Genomic DNA, 18,959 nt, shown 5'->3' with positions numbered 1-18,959 from the left:
TAATCGAGGGGATGGAACAAAGGACGCTAGGTAGTCATTGTGTCGACGGTTTTCGTACCACGATGTTATTCTTGTGCCAGGTACAGAATCATGTTCGTGACTAAGCGCAGACACTTTTCTGTCTAACGACATACGGAACATATATATATATATATATATATATATATATATATATATATATATATTCATATACACGTAGAGTGAGAAAGAAAGAGAGAGAGAGAGAGACACTCTTGTATCGATTTATTCGACTAGTTCTGTTCCTGGAAAACGTTTATTCCTTGTTTGAAAATTTCCTTCAACTTTTTCTTTTTCATTTTTTCTTTCTTCTTTTCATTTTCTATTTCGCAATTCTTCTTTTATATTTTTTTATTTTTCTCATTTACTCAGCTTTTTCTTTCTCTTTCTTTTTTTTTTTTTTTTTTTTTCTTTACAATTAGTTTAAGACAAATCATTCGATAATTTGTTTTATCTTGTCGGTGATATGTAGTAGCATTTAAATATTTTCCGATTGGTCATCGATATCCTTCATTAGTTCAGTTCGATTCAATTGTACAGGTAAATGTTTATATCAGAATGGAATTAATTGTTTGTTGTCAGTTCGTTAGAACGTTTTTTCTTTTCTTTTCTTTTTTCTTTTTTTTTTTTTCGCAGTAAGCCTTGGGATTTGTATGCTACTGTGTATACTACTTACTATAGTTCGAGTGTTACATAGATCATTTATTAGGCTTTCTGTTCTTATTTCGTATTTGTTGGGGGATACGTGTCTGTATTTTCACATTTTCCATTGGGAATTGACGTAAAGAGGTCTTACCGTGAGATCTTCATTTCTGACATACCATGAGGCATTAACCATTGTACGATGGATTATAGATTGAAGTGCTTCCTTTCATCTTATTGATATGGCTTTTGGCAGTTAGTTCCCTAGAGTTCGATAACATATATATGTATGTATGTTCAGATTGCTTTTATAACGATTTAGTAATAATTGATAGTTTATTTTTAACATTTTAATTATCCTAAAACAGCATTGAATCTAAATTATTTAATTTTTTAAATATCATAAGTTTTAATTTAATATATTAAATTAATAATTTTAACATAACGACATTCGATTATATTTTTATATGTTAGAACAATGATGATCAAGTATATACGTATGTATGTATATTATTTGTATTTGTAGCATAGAGCAAACTTCAACCATGTGAATTATTTTGATTAGGTATTATCTTTACGCTACTAAAAGCATCGTACATATATATATATATATATATATATATAGCACCATATACATGAGTTTACACGCGAATATGTAGTATATGAAATAGCATTCTTGTACAACTTCGCATGGCAGGTGACCCGTGAAAATGGCCGATTTGCGTTGGCCACATTAATACGCTGAGTTTAATTTCCGTAAAAGCTTCAACCAGTTCCATTCGATCGAACGATAGGATAAACCTCATAGAATATTACGATTAATTGTCGTTTCTTTAGAAATATGTAAATGCAAATTTATTCTTTCTTCTTTTTTTTTTTCGTTTTTTGTTTTGTCATTGTCGTTATTGTTGTTATTGTTATCGAAGAATATTTTATTTCCTATTTTTTTTTCTTTTTCTTTTTTTTTTTTTTTATGTTTTCATTGCATTTTGTTGTGACATATGTGTATGTTTGAAATCGAAACAAAAGGTTCTACCTCAAATGTCACTCGTTTGCTCAAGTCTTTACACACATATGCATTATACAATATTTCTTTCCGTAGTCGAAACGAAACCATGTTCCAAAGTTCTCTCTCTCTCTCTCTCTCTCTCTTTTTCTCCCTCTCTCTTTTTCTCCCTCTCGATAGTTAAAGCTAGTTTTATTATCTTGGGAACGATTGAACTCGTTTATTTTTAGGAACTCGAAGGTTTTCTACTACTAGCTATATTAATCTTCTGACGTCAGTGATAAATAGTTTATACATTGTGAGTGATAAATGATATAAAATGTTGAATCTCATAATGTCATTGAAAAACTGTAGACACAGCGGATTAACGAAAACTGTATAAACCAAGAAGAATATTTCATTATAATAAGATGCTCGTAATGCATTCGTTATGAGATATAATGGCGAAAAGTTTACTTTTCGACGATGGATTAATTAAAAACAAAAATAAAAAAAAATTTTTTTACTTTATAAATTTTTCGTTTCGAAAAACAATCTAATTATCTTTTATTACTTTTTAGCTAACGATCTTTGATTACTTTTTAAAGATATTAAAGTTGTTTGTTTAAAAATGAGAACAAGTATAACAAAGAAAAAAAATAACAAAGGCGGCGAATATTACCTGTATTATTAATTAAATATAAATTTTAATTCGATTAAAAAATTATTAAAAAAAAAGAAACAAAATAATGGATCGAACGATTTATTTGTTATTCGTTTATATTAATTTCGTCGAAGAGATTGCAAACATGTTGTTATTATTATTCGAATGTAAAAGCATTGTTTGAAGTAGTAAGTAACTAAACAAGTATGTAACTGAGTAACTGTGCAATTAAGTAACGTAAGTAAGTAAGCAAGCAAGTAAGCAAGTAAGTAAGTAAGTTGTAGACATTGGAGTCCGTATTTCATATTTTGAATGAGCGAAATTTACAAAAAGAAATGGAATAAAGAGTAAAGAGAGAGTCTTTGGTATCGGTACGCTTCGTTCTCGCACCTATGTGAACTACTGAGGTCAACCGAGGCCCCTTTTCTCGAGGCACCTCGTGAAATATTGCTACTGCAGTTGCCGCAGTGTGTTGTTCGAAGGGAGAGCAGTATTCCAATGGTTAGGAAAACACACGGACACGTACGTACCCTCCGGGAGAGCATGTCTACCTACCAACCAGCTGGATGCGTTTCAGGTTTTACGACCCTCTTTACGCGCTATATCGTCCACCTTATCCCTGACCCTTTACACATCCACCTTATACCAACCATGCAACGCGATAAACCGGAAAACGGAGAAGCCAATATTGTGACCGAGCTCAGATCTTATTTCTATTATTTCTTTGTTATTCTATGTAAAAAGAAATGTCAAAAACTAGAAAGAGAAAGAGAAAGAGAAAGAGAAAGAGAGAGAGAGAGAGAGGGAGAGAGGAAGGGAGGGAGAGAAAGAGGAAAGATGGCATTTTCAGAAAAAATTATTTCAGATTCGATTTCTTATTATTTAAAGAAATGTTTCTTTCTTTTATTATTATTTTTTATATCATCTTTTATATATATATATATATATATATATATATATATATATATATATATATAGATGTGCATGTGGCAAATGAGTTTATGTAAAACTGGAAGTATGAAGGATTATTTACTTACGTTACATTATAACAATTAAAGGATAATTATTTGTCTGATATTATTTTAACCTTGACCGAGAATAGAAAAGCAGGCAGGGGTGCCTCGAGTCTGAACGCTCGAGTATCGATCTTTTGTTTATTTTTTTTTTCCTTTTTTTTTTTTTTTTAATTTTTTCTAACGGTCATGCTAAACATATCTTATTCACTTATCTTCTTCTAATCGCTGATGTGTCATACTTTCACGCGGTATACAAAGAATCGGGAAAAGGAGAATGGAAGGGTGAACGAATGCGGGGTGTAGAGGCGAAAGAGGAAGAGTTGGGAGGAAAGGAAAAGAGGTGACGACAACGATGTCATTCATTTAAGAGTTCGAAAATTTTATAATCTTTGATTGTTCGTTATAATACCACTTCCCCCCCCCCACCCCTCCCCGCTTCGGAAGGAATAATTATTAGAAATTAAATGAAATTAATAATATAAAAATATTAAGAGAAATTAATTTTCTTCGTCTTTTTATTTATTTGTTTTCTTTTTTCCTTTTTTTTTCTTTTTCTTTAATTGAATATTCCTTAGCGTTTGTCTTCTCAAATCATCGATTATATTTGAACCGAAGATCGGATAATAAGGATGTAATCGATTAATTGGTCTTTATTTAAATTCTATAGGAAAAATATTATTCCAGAAACGTAACCATGTTTGCACTATAATTTGATTTTTTATAGAAAGAACGCAATTCGTAGCGTGTTCGTTAATTTATCCTTTAATGAGATATGATTTGTTGATCTAACGCATACTTCCGTACTTTCCACACCTCGAGTTCCCTTTTTCCCTTTATAAATTCATCGTTAAAGTAACGTCACGTTCATTCCAAGATTTTTATTTATTTACTTTCGATCGTCAAGCTCAAAATACGTATTATCATTGTTCCCTCGTCATCGTTATCGGACATTAATTCAACATAGAGATTTTTATGTTACCCAGAAATGAGGAGGGAGGAGTTGAAAGGAAATATGTTCACATCTCTATCTTTTTCTCCTTTCACGATCGATCTATTCGAGCTTTAAAACATAGAGAAATTCGTGTTTTACTCTAATTTATATACATACACACACACACACACACACACACACACACACACACTCACATTTTATTTGTAGGTGTGTATTTTTCTTTTTTCTTTCTTTCTTGCTTTTTCTTTTTTTTTTTTTTTTTTTTGCTTGCTCTTTGTTTTCACGTTAATATCCACGCTAACGTAATACAAATAAACGCAGATGACGTACCGATAACTTTCTTTTTATTATTATTATTATTATTCTTTAACATAGCTATTAAAAGTTTTACTAAGTTAGAGATACGTAAAATGATATATATATATATATATATATATATATATATATATATATATATATATATATATATATATATAGAAAGAGAGAGAGAGAGAGAGAGAGAGAGAGAGAGAGAGAGAGAGAGAATTAGGAAGAGAAAACAATGGTTTCATTTTCTCGCGTATATTACGTGGGATATAATTGATGGCACATTTAACAAGCAGGTACTGAATAAATAAATATTAAATCATTTATAATTCGTTAGAAAGTTATGTTGCGCATTTCATCGTAGATATTTCTGATTTATTGCGATATAGAATGATCGAATTACCGGCAATGTGGATTATGTTGAAATTTATTAAGATCTATATCGAGTAGTAACCTCGATATTCATTCATCCCGCCTTGCGAGGGGAAAATAGAAGGCTTCTGACGTCAACGTGGGCGTTAAGGTGTCGGTAGCCTAACCGGAGAGGTAATTCGATCAATGGAATATCATGGAACGAGGTGAAAATTGCACGGTTTACGCCCACGCTCTCGCGAACGTTCTTTACGTCACAATGCTGTATAAGGAAGTAAAGAAAAATAGAGAGAGAGGGAGAGAGAGAGAGAGAGAGAGAGAGAGAGAAAGAGAGATAATTTATTTTCATAACTTTTGTCTTATAATCAATGTCATAATGGAATACAGTAATAGTAAACAGTAATGCATAACGCGGACATGATTATTCCGAGTATATACATGACATCTATAAATTGATACATATGGTAAAAAAAAAGGAATTTATTTTTTATCCTTTTTCCTTTTTTCTTTTTTCATTGATTAGAATGTACATACGTAAAAATTGAATTATATCTCAAAAGTAATACTTAGAAAATCATTCATCGCGAATCAGACGTTTTTTTATAATCGTCGTAATTCTTGCGAAGTTTCCATCATTATCGATGGACGTGACAATTTAAGCGGTTTGAGAAAGAAAAAGAAGAAAAAGAAGTGAAGGAAGAAGGGAAGGAAGAATAAAAAGAAAAGGATAGGAAAAAAGTACGTTACGTTGGCCTTTGCACGCTTATCTCGGGGATAATAATTTCAAGCTCGATCGCACGCGACTTTACCTTGACTCTGAACTTTGGCGAGAGTCCATGTGGTACCTACATATGTTTGTAGGTACCTACGTACACACACACACACACACACATATATATATATATATATTTACGTGTATACATGTAGACTACTTGTCTCGTATGGACTTAAATTTTATTTAAGATTTTTTTTCTATGATAAAATCAATGACGAAAACTTTTTAATTACGTGATTGTAATATATAATATTATCTCGAAATAATGGTTTCATATGAACGTGTAAAAAAAAAAAAAAAAAGAAAAAAAAGCTGAAAGGATATTATTTATTTCTTCGTTTTTACGTGATTTCTTTCTTACGATTAGATTCGAAAAAGAAAGAGAAAAAGAAAAAGTGAGAGAGAGAAAAAAAAAGATAGAAGGAGAAATAAAAAAGAAAATAAAGTAAGCTTTTTATCTTGTAAAAGTAGACGGTGTTAGGACACTTATGGAAGAGTAGCACTCAGGGGATAAATATTTTAAGAGCCATCTCTTGCTGTTAGTAGTATAAGCAACTTTGCCATCGTAGTACTCTTTTAAGCATTTCGTTGCTTTAATCGTTGATCATTGATCGAGATCCTCGTCCATTAAACGACATAGATGTTTAAAGTGAACTAGCTAAAGTTATACAGCTAGGAAGGATTGTATTCTATTAATGATCTACGACTAAAGATCTAGCTGCTAATTTGTATCCGTCCTTATTTATTCGAATTATATATCATGATCATGTTTCCTCAATTAAAGTGCGATGATAACGACGACGACGACGACAACGAAATAGACGAATTTGTTTCGGTTTATAAGCAGAATTACAGTACTTTCTAATTAAATCTTAACAAGGTTACTTATTATCCAGTAGGGTTTACATTAAAAAAAAAAAAAAAAAATAAAAAAATAAAGAAAAAAAGGTTAAGGAAAAAAAAAAGAATCCTATCTCTTACATATATATTACAATTACTATACGATCAAATACTTAAAATTTAATATAAAAATATTTCATTGATAATAAGCGACGATAAAACGTTTTATTTTGTTAAATTAATTAAAAAAAAAAAAAAAAAGAAAAAAACGATCTATTATTAATCGAATTAATAGATCGTCCATTCCTCGTTGTCGATTATATCGATCATCAGTATCATTCATTAGATCGAAATAAATTTTTGTTCTTTTTCTTTAAATATTAAATTAAATCAAATCTTTCTTTATTAAGATTCAATAAATCTTTGATATTTCGATGATCAGGAAGCTTCTTCGTTCTCTTCGTATGTTTGTTCATTGAATTCGTTCGTTCGTTCGTTCGTTCGTTTAATTGTCGTAAGATGACAGGCGAATGTTCTGTTGTTAGTTATATCTTATGTCCGAGAGATTTAAGAGGACGAGAGGGATTCGTTCCTGAATGAGAAGCTTCCAGCTTCAGAGGAGTTCTGCAGTATTGATCGGCCCACTCTCGCACAACGGAATACACGCGGCACATCTCTGCTTCCTCCGAAGGCACCTTCACACCGACACTATGTAGTATCGTGCCTTTTCCTCCTACATTCTCACTCTCTCTCTCTCTCTCTCTTTCTTTTTCTCTTTCTATCTCTATCTATCTCTATCTTTCTTTCTACGTTCTCCTCCAGCAACCCCTAGGAGCGTCCAGGGGCAACTTCCAACACGACCAACCCCCGCCGGCAAACAAGCTACCTTCCTCGTTCTCTCATCTCGTCAGTGTCAAGGTCAGGTCAGACTACCTCGAGAATCAAGGAAAGGGAAACACGCTTGATTGCTCTCTTACCACCCTTTTGCATTTTTTTTTCTTCTTCTTCTTTTTCTTCTTCTTCTTCTTTCTCTTTATAGAAGTGATTCCCTTGTTTCGTTATTATTTCGATCGTAGTAAATTTCGATTTTATCTTCGTGATTTTTCTTTTTCTTCTTTTCTTCTTTTTCTTTTCCCTGTACTGGATATTTATACGCCAATATGTCCATCCATCATCCCTCCACTCCAAAAATATCCACTGCGTCTCTTGATCCGTCCGTTTTGTTTGTTCCGTGCAGCTTTTTTTTTTAGGTTTCTTTTTTTTTTTTCTTTGACCTTTTTTTCACGTTTTACGAGAATAAAACTAGTATGTGCGAGATCTGCTGGCACGAGAAGAAAAAAAAGAGAAGAAAGAGAAAGAATATGTATTACGTGGGAAAAGCCAATGATAGTTGCAAAAGATATTTTTTCTTTAACGTAGGTTCATAACAACAAACAAACAAACAAATAAACAAAAAATAAATATAAACGAAAAAATTTATGAAATTCTATTAGAATCAAAATAAAGTTTTATTCGTTGTCTTTCTCGGTATCGTTAATACGAAGCAATAAAATTTTTCTGTTTTTATTAGCGAAAAAGTCAATGGGAGCTCTCGTCTTCATCGGACTTTAGGTTTTATCGATAAGAAAGTAAATTCAATAATGATTATGTTATAGAAGAATATATTTTCTGACAGTGTAACATTAATTCGCTTAACATATGGTATAAAAAGTATCGCATAAATCAAGGGACCTGTGTTCCCTAGTATTAGATTGACCTTTAACTTCGTATACAATGGGGTTTGATCGATATATAACGTTTTGTAGCTAAGTAAAAAAAGACATCATGTTTTTATTGATGTCCTTTATTGAAAATTTAATAGAAAATTATGATATTAATTTATACGTAATTTATACTTACGTACGTAATATATTATACAGAGATTTATTTACATAGATCAATTTATATTAATTTCTAGATATTACGATCCAGATTTCGCATGATTTAAAGAAGTAAATTTAATCGATCGGATTTGAAATATATATATTTATATATATATACATAGGAATAAACTTCATTAATGACTTTTAAGGTTGTAGTTCTTTATCAAGATAATATTCAACAAGATATACCTCTTTGCAAACTCAGCAAAATTGAAAGGAACTTGATTGTGATTTTCTCATCTATCTTCTATATTTGTCTGACATTGTTATTTATTCAGGCTACTTGATAGAACTATGAGTCTCTTGAAGATTATAAAATATACGTTGGTATAGTTTTTAAAAATAAAAGATGGATAGATAGTTCTCCGGGGAAGGATAAATCATTAACGGATAACTAAAAATTATTGATTAAAAATAATGCACATATTCTTTCGAATAAAATTATATTTAAATTATATAAAAATAATAATCGATTATTCTGATCTATATAAATAAATTTTATCATTAATCTGATCGAGATCTATCTATTTAGATTGTTAATTTTAAAAAAGAAAAAGAAAAGAAAAATATAAAAAAGAGCCCTCATCTTTTTTGAAATTAAATAAAACAAAATTGATTTCATCCGAAAGATTTTAACAAATTTCCATATTTCTGTTTGGAGCATAACCAGTTACATAAAGTTACACACCATTTCGATTTAAATGCCGAATAAATACGACACTTGTATATTTTGCGCATAAATATCGTAACTCATAAAAATATCGTAGTTATTCATGTATTTTTAATGAATACTTTCAATGATAGGGGTTTTATGAAAAAAAAAAAAAAAAAAAAAAAAAAAAATAGAAAAAGAAAAAAATAAATGAATAAATAAATAAATAAATAAGTAAATAAATAAAAAAATAAAAATAGAGAAAGAAAACAGTTCAGGAGAAAATTGAACGAAAGGTTTTGTAACATATATATATTTTTTTTTAGATAATATCGATCAAATTCTATTATTTAATAATTGAATAAAAATCTTATTAAGAACACGTTATAATAATCTTGTTATTATATTGATTAATACAGGGAGTTTTATTGTTAAATAAGTTTTATGTATAATATGATATATATATATATATATATATATATATATATATATATATATATATATACGCGGAGACAGAGAGAAAGAGAGAGAAAGAAAGATGAATTAACGTGTTGCTCATAAATTAACCACAGAGTTTGATCAATCGATCTGCATAGATCAAAGAACTGTGATCGATGTCTGTGAAATGAAAATGTTTTACTCATAACTTGAACGTTTAATAGTATCGTAAAGGATAGACCCCCCTCCCCCCTTTGAAAATTATTTTGCGCCATTTAATGGGAATTTTTTTAAAAGCATGATAACGTTAGATACGTTATGTCTACGTTTAAATGGAGAATCGAGTTTCCATGAGTATTTCTTTCCCTTTTATCTACCTTACCACCAGCCCTATGATGCGATCGAGCGTATAATCGTTTCCCGTCGCGTCGCTGACTCCATAAATCTTTTAAAAGCAAAGCTTATCGATCCAGGCGGGGACCGGCTTGACAAAATGGCCACTCGCTTGCACGGATGTTCGCCACGCTTTAATGCAACCCATCGTTTAAAACTTTTTAAACGTGACGACTTAGGTTATTTTTTAACTATCGCGATATAAATTCTTTTCGATGAACGTATAAAAAAAAAAGAAAAAAAAAAAAAAAAAACAAAAATCAAACAAATAAATTATATTGATATCTTTCGATAAAAAAAAAAAGAAATCAAATAAGAGTAGTGATATTTATATCGTTTCATTTTATATATAATTGATAATTTTATAGTTTTAAAATGTCTACAATACGATTATGATTTAAAATAATTAGAACGATTGGAGAATAATTTAGAAAGAGCAAAAGAAATAGTTACCGATAAAAATGTCTATGAAGTTTTATCGACCACTTGAAGATTTTTATTTCCAACATTAATACAAGTGTTTTTTCTCTGTTCAAAGGACGTACGAAGATTTCGTTTCCCAAATAATATTTTTAAATGAGTAAAAATATTAGGTTTTGTAGAATCGTAGAAGTGGACTTTATTTTTCACGATTAACTCTTTCGTTTTTCCAAGAAAGTAAAAACTTTACGTAACATTTGGATTTTTATATTTGTTCAATGGTTATATAAAGGATCTTTAAATGTTGCCTTTAAAAGAAAAATTTATTTTTTCTTCTATAACGATAAGACATTTATTACATAGAATGACATATCATTTGTATAGAAATCCTATCGCTCCTTATCCCTCAGGAATATTTGGTCCTGACTAATTTATGAGAATCTCGATCGATAGTGAAGGTATCTTTGAAATTTAGGTCGTATAACCGACATTGAGAGCCGCGTAGGCGTCTTCCTCCTCTCCCCTTCATCCATCCCTGTTATATCACTTTAAGGGTGCTCTCGTCGATAATTCCTTTAAACGTAACTAAAGATTTTAGAAAGGATAGGATAGTGATAAAATAATCGATTTATATTCGCGAAAGGAACGTATCGATAAACGATTTTAGTTTCGTGAAATTAATCGACTTGTGTATGGTATAGGAAGAAAAAGTGTAAGAAAACAAAAAAACAAAAAAAAAAAAAAGAAAAGAAAAAAAGGAAGAAAAGAAAAACAAAAATATATTTTATTTGATCGCATAATAAATATGATATAATAAAATTTAAATAATATTCGTAAGTAAGTAAATAAATTGATAATTTGTATTTATTGGTATACATTCGTTTTAAATTTATACACCTTACTTCTAACTGTATAATTACTTGTAAGTATTTGAAAAAAATTGCTTCAAAATAATGTGTGAGAGTTTTATATAAAAATTTAAATGTGACTTTCGGAGGACTCTCCAAGGTTATCGCGAAGTCAAATAATCATCACTGCGATGCCGTTCCCCTTTGATATCATAAAACATTCCGTCTGAGAACATTTTTTTTTTTTTTTTGTGCGCGCGTTTAATATTTAAATATATCGCGTGTGTACATATATAAACCGAGTCTACTGTATATGCTTGATAAAAATCTTAAGTAGGTAATCTTTTTTGGAAAAATAAAGAAAAGAAAAAAGAAAGAGAAAAAAAGAAAATGAAAAACAAAACATCCCATAGTTTTGTCCTCGCAATTTTTTTCTCCCATACGAATTATCATTATATTCGCCATTATAAAATTCCCGCACAGCATTTTACTCGTTATATTTTCATAATGTTAATGATAAAACCATTACTATATCTTTATTACAACATAATAAAATTATGAACAACAAAAAAGATATCTTGAGGTTAAAAAAAAAAAAAAAATAAAAAAAAAACTAGGGGGGGGGGAAATCTTTTATAAAATTTCAACTGAATGAATTCGGTCGTTTCGTTAAATTTTCATTGAAACTCTTTTTCTTCATCTTCTTTTTTTTTTTTTTTGATTTGCTTGAGGTTTCTTCTTTCTTTCTTTTTTTTTTTTTCTTATTAAAAATAGTAAATCAATTCAGATTCATTTAATTTTCCAGGTCTGACCGTTCGGAGGTGGTGTAAGGAATGGCCAGCAGTACGGAGGACTACGGCTCGGAATTGCAGGAGTTGCAGTGGGGTGGTGGTAGCGGTTCTCATTTTCTACGAAATAATTCTCACTTTCTGAGAAGCGGTACCGGAGGTTGTTACGAGGCTGAGGATCTTGAACCAAATAGCAGGCACCATGCCGGTCAACACAGAGGATATTATAGCCCGCCTGGCACCAGTTATACCATTGTCGAAAGGCCACCCAGTGCTCCTCATCATCACTCTTCTCATACGACACCTTATAGGCATCGAACTCATGCGACTTCCGGTACTGGTGCTATTTCACCGGAACAAGTACTCAGGTTCGATTATATTTAAAGTAATTTCTATAACGTTGTTTTTTTTCTTTTTTCTAATTTTTCATTTCAAACGATATTCATAGGGCAGAGTGATAATTTGAATTTATATTGCGAGAGCGGATTGGGGTGTGGGTGGGATGCGGATTGGGAAGAGAAAAAAAAAGAATCAATTCGCGTTGTCCTTGTTCGAGTATTTAAGACATATTGCATATTGGTAAAAGGTAATGTTCTTTTGACGTATCATTTCTTGTTGACATTTTTCTATATTTTTTTTTTTTTCTGGAGAACAGGTCGACCTTAATCTCCTAGTATGATAAGATAATTACCTGTTACGGTTTATTTCGATTTAACTGAGAAGATAACGTGGTAGAATCGTATAAAGGCGGTTAAGCGATGCGATTCTCGCTTTAGGAATCACAAAGGAATATTTCATAGTAACGAGCATACACGTACATAGGTGTAGTAGATATGTATTTGAAGTGGTAGCTCTGGCAGTAGAGAGCTCGTTTCCTTTGAAGTCACACGCATGCACACACAAGTTTATAAAGTGAAAAGTTTCTGTTTATTTCTTTTTTCTTTTTTTTTTCCTCCCATTTTCGATTTTACTCCCATTTCGATATCTCACCCACGTTTAAAAATATTTTTCAATGGCTTTTGAGGAGGATTTTATTTCTGTTAAATTAATACCATAAAAGAGAAACAAAATATTTTCATTTCTAAATTAACCCCAAGCAATTACGTTTAACGAAATATCAGGTTGTTCGGTAATGGTGTACCGGCGGAAAGACGTCAAGGTGAACGAAGGACACCTGCCTCGAGTCCAGCCAGCGTGGCCGCCGTGAGAAGTACGAGTTCTTCTCAACAGGGTCAACAACAGTCTCAACAACAATCTCAACAACAACAACAACAACAGCAACAACAGCAACAACAGCAACAGCAGCAACAACAGCAACAACAACAGCAGCAACAGCAACAACAACAGCAACAGCAAGGGCAACAGGTTGTGGGCTCGAATCCGCCAACTTCACCAGGTTCGCAGCCTTTGAGCCTTCAGGAGCTCACCGTAAGGACAATAACCATGACGAGAGATCCACCGGACTCTCATCATGGATTTGGAATCTGCGTGAAGGGTGGCAAGGACGCAGGTGAGATCCGAAGTACCTTCAAGCTACCCCCGTCGCCGTACTTCGTGCCTCGAGAACGAGGTACTTCCGCAAACGTTTACTCTCTTCTTCTCTTTAGGTTCTTCTTATTCTTATTATTATTCGTTGTCTGCCGTCATTCTCAGCCATTGACACCGCTACCATTATTATTCCTTCATCCACTTACTTATATCCATTTTACCATTGACCATTCTCCCCTTTCATTCTCTAATCTCTAATACTCTACCACTCTCCGTTTCCGTTTCGTTATTCTCCACTCTCTTTGTCTCTCTTTATCTCTTTTATAGAACTTAGAGAAAAAAATCTTTTATTTTTGTTTTTCATTCCAAACTTGTTTTTCTCTGTTTCTTCTTGTCATTTTTTTTTTCTTTTCTTTTTTTTTTAATATCATTACTTCGTTCCGTTCCATTCTCGAATTCTCTACTCTCTTGTTCTCATATAACTTTCAGTTCTTTTTCTTTTATTTTCTTTTTTCTTTCTTTTTTTCTTCTTCTTCTTCTTCTTCTTCTTCTTTATCTCCCCCCTTTCCTTTATCTTCTCGTTGATAACATCGGACGTGGCGTAAAAGCTTTTCTTTTGTACGTTAAAGCGAGTAGCAATTTATGAAAATACTTTTTTAATTTTCTTCCTTTATTTCGAACTCGCGTACGTTTAGTTTTAACCTCTTTTACGAACAACGGATCAACAGTCGGATTTTCGTTTTCCTTTTCGTTCTTTCCTTTTCTATTTTCTTTCCATTTTCTCTTCTCATGTTTTTCTCATCTCTTGCCTCGTCCCGTCTTATATTTTACTATTTTACGATATTTCTTTTTTTTTTTTTCTTTTTTTAAAGTTAGTCGAGAGCAAAGAGAGTACGAGCGCGAGTCGTCGAAATCTAAGAAGAAGTGGGAGAAGGTTGAAAAGAGTTAACATTTTCCGATCATTAAGCGTTTCCATTTGGCCGATGACGAACAACTTTTGCAAGAGAGGGAGAGAAAGAGAGGGAGAGAAAGAGAGGGTGAAAGAGAAAGAGAGAAAGAGAAAAAGAGAGAGAGAGGGAGAGAGAGAGAGAGAAAACGAGAGAACGAATGAGTAAGAAGAACTTGGCGAGTAAAATGTGCGATTGAAACACTGAATCATTTGCTTCTCCTTCTTTCCTCTTCTTATTTCCCGTTTTTCCTTTCTTTTTTTTTTCTTCTTTTCTTTTTCTTTTTCTTTTCTTCCTTCTTTCTTACCTTTCAATTGGCATTGAAGATTGCAAGAAACGGAGAAACTTTTATACCCGGGATCTTTTCTCTCTTCAAAGAAAAAAAAGAACAAAAAGAAGAAAAAAAAAAAGAAAAGAAAAGAAAAGGAAAAAAAAGAAAAGGAAAGAAGGAAAACAAATATGTCTTGGTGAGCTGTTAAATCGGAGAACTTTTTTCGACGAGACGAACAACATTTTTAGATACTTCAAATAGGTAAAGAGAAAAGTTGAAAAAGAAAAAAAAAGAAAAAACAAGAAAAAAGAAAGGAAAGAAAAGTTGTTCCAATTCGATCGAAAGATCACATTTTCGGTGTTTTGATTATATGATAGAGAGTTTACCTCGTACACGTCACTTAACTCATGCAATCAACGATGCCGATTAATTAGTCCACGTTTCGATTGGTTTTGCCTATCGTGAAAGTCATTAGTCGGTGCTTTTCCACATTGACGATTCTAACGACGTACTTCTGAACCATTCGACGAAGCTTTAGCGAGCTTTCCTACGTACCACGGATATGTCCTACGTGTTCATTATCTATTTTATAAGAAAATATGATCGTACGATCAATATGTCTGACATTATTTTTATATTTAATTATTCAACGTTATAAGATTTAAGAAATTATTCGATGTATCAATGTTTTTTATATAAAAAAGAAATGTCGATTTCTTTCTTTTTTTTTTTTTTGTTTTGTTTTGTTTTTTTCTTTTTTATAATATATAACTCGTATTAATTTCGATGGGAGAAAATTTTCTGACGGGCTAACGAAAGAGAATATGAATGAGATTATGAAAGAGATTATGAATTGGAAGGAACACATTTGTGCAATATTAAAAGTGCAATGTTAGATTTCGCACGTAATTTTCAATGATAACGTAAATACGTCGCGAAATATTCTTTTCCTTTTTTTTTCTTTTTCTTTTTTTTTTTCTTTTTGAGAATCACGATCTACATCATTCTTGCGAAAAATTTTCAATTCGAGTTACAATTTATTTGTTCAAGCACCACGATCATCTGAAACTATGGTTAAAATTCGCAGTTATGTTATATTGTATGCTATGATGTATAACTCACGAAATTCTTCGGAGTTTTAAACGATATAAATATGCACTTGTATTATACTTCGATTAAATTTTGAAAATGGAAACGAAATATCACAAACTCTGTTTAAATTATATTTCACGGAAGTTATACTGTATTTATACTTTATATACCGTACTATTACAATATTAGACAAAAGAGAGGATAAAGAAAAAAATGAATTGAAATCGATATGCAGTATTACGAGAGAATCGTGAATAAAGGACAAAACGATTTAGAATATATTTTATCGTGGTTATCCTGTTTTATTTATTTTTTTTTTTCTTTTTTTTTTTTTATAAAAAAATTTCTATTTCTATTTTAAACGCCCGATCTATTCGAGAGAATTGTCGTCGAGTTTAGTGATGCCTATGATATCCATGCTTTGTCTTGAAGAAAAAAAAAAGGAAAAAAAAAAGAAAAAAAATAAAAAGAAAAAAAGCAAAAAATAAATAAAAAAGAAACCAATCGAACGTGACGAAAACGATAAAGGAAAAAAAAAAGGAAAAAACGAAGGAAAAAAAGAAGGAAAGGTAGAAGGAAAAGAATGAAAAGGAAAAAAGAAACAAAAAATATTCGTCGATAAGGATAAAACCATGTTACTAAGGTCTCTCAAGAAAGCTCAACGATTTGCGAGTCATCAAAGCGAAAAACTTTCGAAGGATCCACGTTTGAATACGGACCGGATACGCTTTCTTGAATTCGTCGAGTTTATAGATGTTGCTTGCAGAAAAGTCATCGCACTTGAGTTTGCCTTTTAACTTTTCAAGCTTTTATTCGACGTATCGTACACACGCGTGCACACGTTCGAAGATGAATGGGGGGAAGGCTTTTAAATTTTTGTACAAATGGAAAGGCTTCCAATCTCTCCTTTATTTTATTTGTTTCTTTCTTTTTCTTTTTTTTTTTTTCCATCATTTTCATCATTTCTTACGGTCCAATAGAGCCAACCGGAATCTCCAAAAGTTACTCTTTTGGATTTAATTCGTCCAAAATTTTTTTCGTGGATCCTAAGGAATGACTGTTGTAAAAAAACAAAAAAAAAAAAAAGAAAAAAGAGAGAATGGAAGTCGAGCAAGACGAAAAATATATCATTTTCATGGAATATCAACTTGCGTGTTTTTCTTTCTTGCTTTCTGTTTCGCTGTACCAGATGTGCAATCAGGTAATTCATCGATTGTATGTGAGAGGAAGTATAGCGAGAATGTGTGTAAGAGAGAGAGAGAGAGAGAGAGAGAGAGAGAGAGAGAGAGAGTATAAGAACATAAACGTATCGTTATCAAACCACCGAAAAATTCGAACGAAATCACATTTTTCTTTTACGATGATGAAAGTTGATTTTTTTCTCTTTTTTATTTTTCGCTCGAGTTTCTGTCAGTTTAATTGTCATTGAAAAATCCATCCATGTGAAAGAGAGAGAAAGAGAGAGAGAGAGAGAGAGAGAGAGAGAGAGAGAAAAGAGATAGAAAAAGATAGATAGATAGGCAGATAGATGGAGAGAAAGAGAGAGAGAGAGAGAAAGAATGAGAGACTCATTCACAGCGTAGTTTGAAGTATTCGAATACGAGGTCGTTTCAATTTCCCGGTGGTTTTCGAGTATTCGATATACACTCGCGTCAGTAACGATCGATGTCGCATGAAGGTGTTATGCGCAGATCGGCCGGGCTTGAAACTAGATGGCGACTGAAGAAGCGAGAGGAACGAAGAAGCTAGAGAAAATATAAGATGGGAGGAACGTGAAGTAAAACAAATTTTCCTTTTCTTTTATTTTTTCTTCTTGATGGCGCTCGTTTATCCCGGAAAGATCGACCTTTACTCGTTTTATCCTATGAAATTGATTGATCGGTGGAGAGAGTAAAAGGAATTTAAGAGGGTTAAAAAAAGCATTAAACATAAATCACTTTTCTTATTATTTTTTTTTCTACTCGTCTATCTTATATCTCTATCTGTCAATAATGATGACGACGAATACGACGAAAATTGTGATGACTTAATTTTACTTTCACATTTATATATATATATATTTTTTTTATATATATATATATATATATATATATATATGTATATGTATGTATGTATTTGCATATTTTTACTGCTTATTTATCGCAGTCTATTTTTGATTTTGTAAACGCGTTCGAGTTTAGATTGTCAAGCATCGATAATCGAATAGCCATGGGACGGACGTGCGTCGAACGTACGATAATATCGAAGCGAAATTGAGTTGTAATGGAGTTCCCAGAGTTCCCGATGACAACACGTATCGTAAATGTCAATAAATTATGATACGCGTTACATCGTTTTCGATAAACTATTCTCTATCTCTATTTGTATAAATGCAAAAACATTCCTCTTTATCGCTTTAATACACGTTCAAAGGAACTATTTTTATTTTTCTATAAGATTTTGTCCCTTTCTATACGTTCAAACGATCACGTAGATTAAATTTTATTTATGTCGGGGCTAATCGTTCGAAGAATAATTTTCATGGTTCATTCGATGAACTTAAACGAACTATGTATAATGGAAATTCGATTTTCCAATTATATTCAATGTAGGTGGAATTTTTTTCTTCTTTTTTCTTTCTTTCTTTCTTTTGTTTTTCTTTGTTTTTTTCTTTTTTTTTTCTTTCTTACAGAAAGAAAACCACGTTACTTACTCGATTTTTATTACTGTCGATCTTATTATCACGAACTTTTACTTCCTTTCGATTTGAATAAAATTTTATTCGGATTATTACGTATTTATTACATATTGCCGCAGAATAGCATTATTAAATTGTCATATTTTTCTCTCTCTACTTTTTTAGTCGTCATCTTGTAACGTGAATTCGCCAAATCATTGAATAAAAAGAGATCTTTTCAAAACACGGAATCGAAGCATCGGCTTCTAAAGATGCACGTTTGTTGCATATTTCGTTGCATGACGATTATTTTAATTATCATGATTATGAATGTTATTAGAAACAATGGAATTAGCGATTAGAAGATTGTCAATGATATATATATATATATATATATATATATATATATATATATATATATATATATATATAGATATAATATACATATATATATGATATATATATATATATGTA

The 18,959-nt window shown here is 31.4% G+C and overlaps 1 protein-coding gene across 15 annotated transcripts in view; it reads left to right on the top strand.

Moving 5' to 3' along the window:
* LOC124426608 (whirlin) overlaps positions 1-18,959 on the top strand; it is an 80,262-nt gene that overhangs the window by 11,314 nt on the left and 49,989 nt on the right. For 10 of the 15 annotated variants that reach the window (XM_046968488.1, XM_046968487.1, XM_046968492.1 and 7 more), the window contains exons 2-4: positions 12,049-12,399; positions 13,153-13,601; positions 17,019-17,030. In XM_046968488.1, coding sequence (XP_046824444.1) covers positions 12,077-12,399; positions 13,153-13,601; positions 17,019-17,030 — 784 coding nt within the window. In that variant the 5' untranslated portion in view covers positions 12,049-12,076. Of the gene's footprint in view, positions 1-7,469; positions 7,489-12,048; positions 12,400-13,152; positions 13,602-17,018; positions 17,031-18,959 lie in introns of those variants that run through there. The other 5 variants (XM_046968490.1, XM_046968489.1, XM_046968486.1 and 2 more) reach the window with 4 other exon arrangements.

Source organism: Vespa crabro, chromosome 9, assembly GCF_910589235.1.
Source record: "Vespa crabro chromosome 9, iyVesCrab1.2, whole genome shotgun sequence".
Classification (NCBI taxonomy): domain Eukaryota; kingdom Metazoa; phylum Arthropoda; class Insecta; order Hymenoptera; family Vespidae; genus Vespa; species Vespa crabro.
This window is presented reverse-complemented; position numbering and strand designations above follow the sequence as displayed.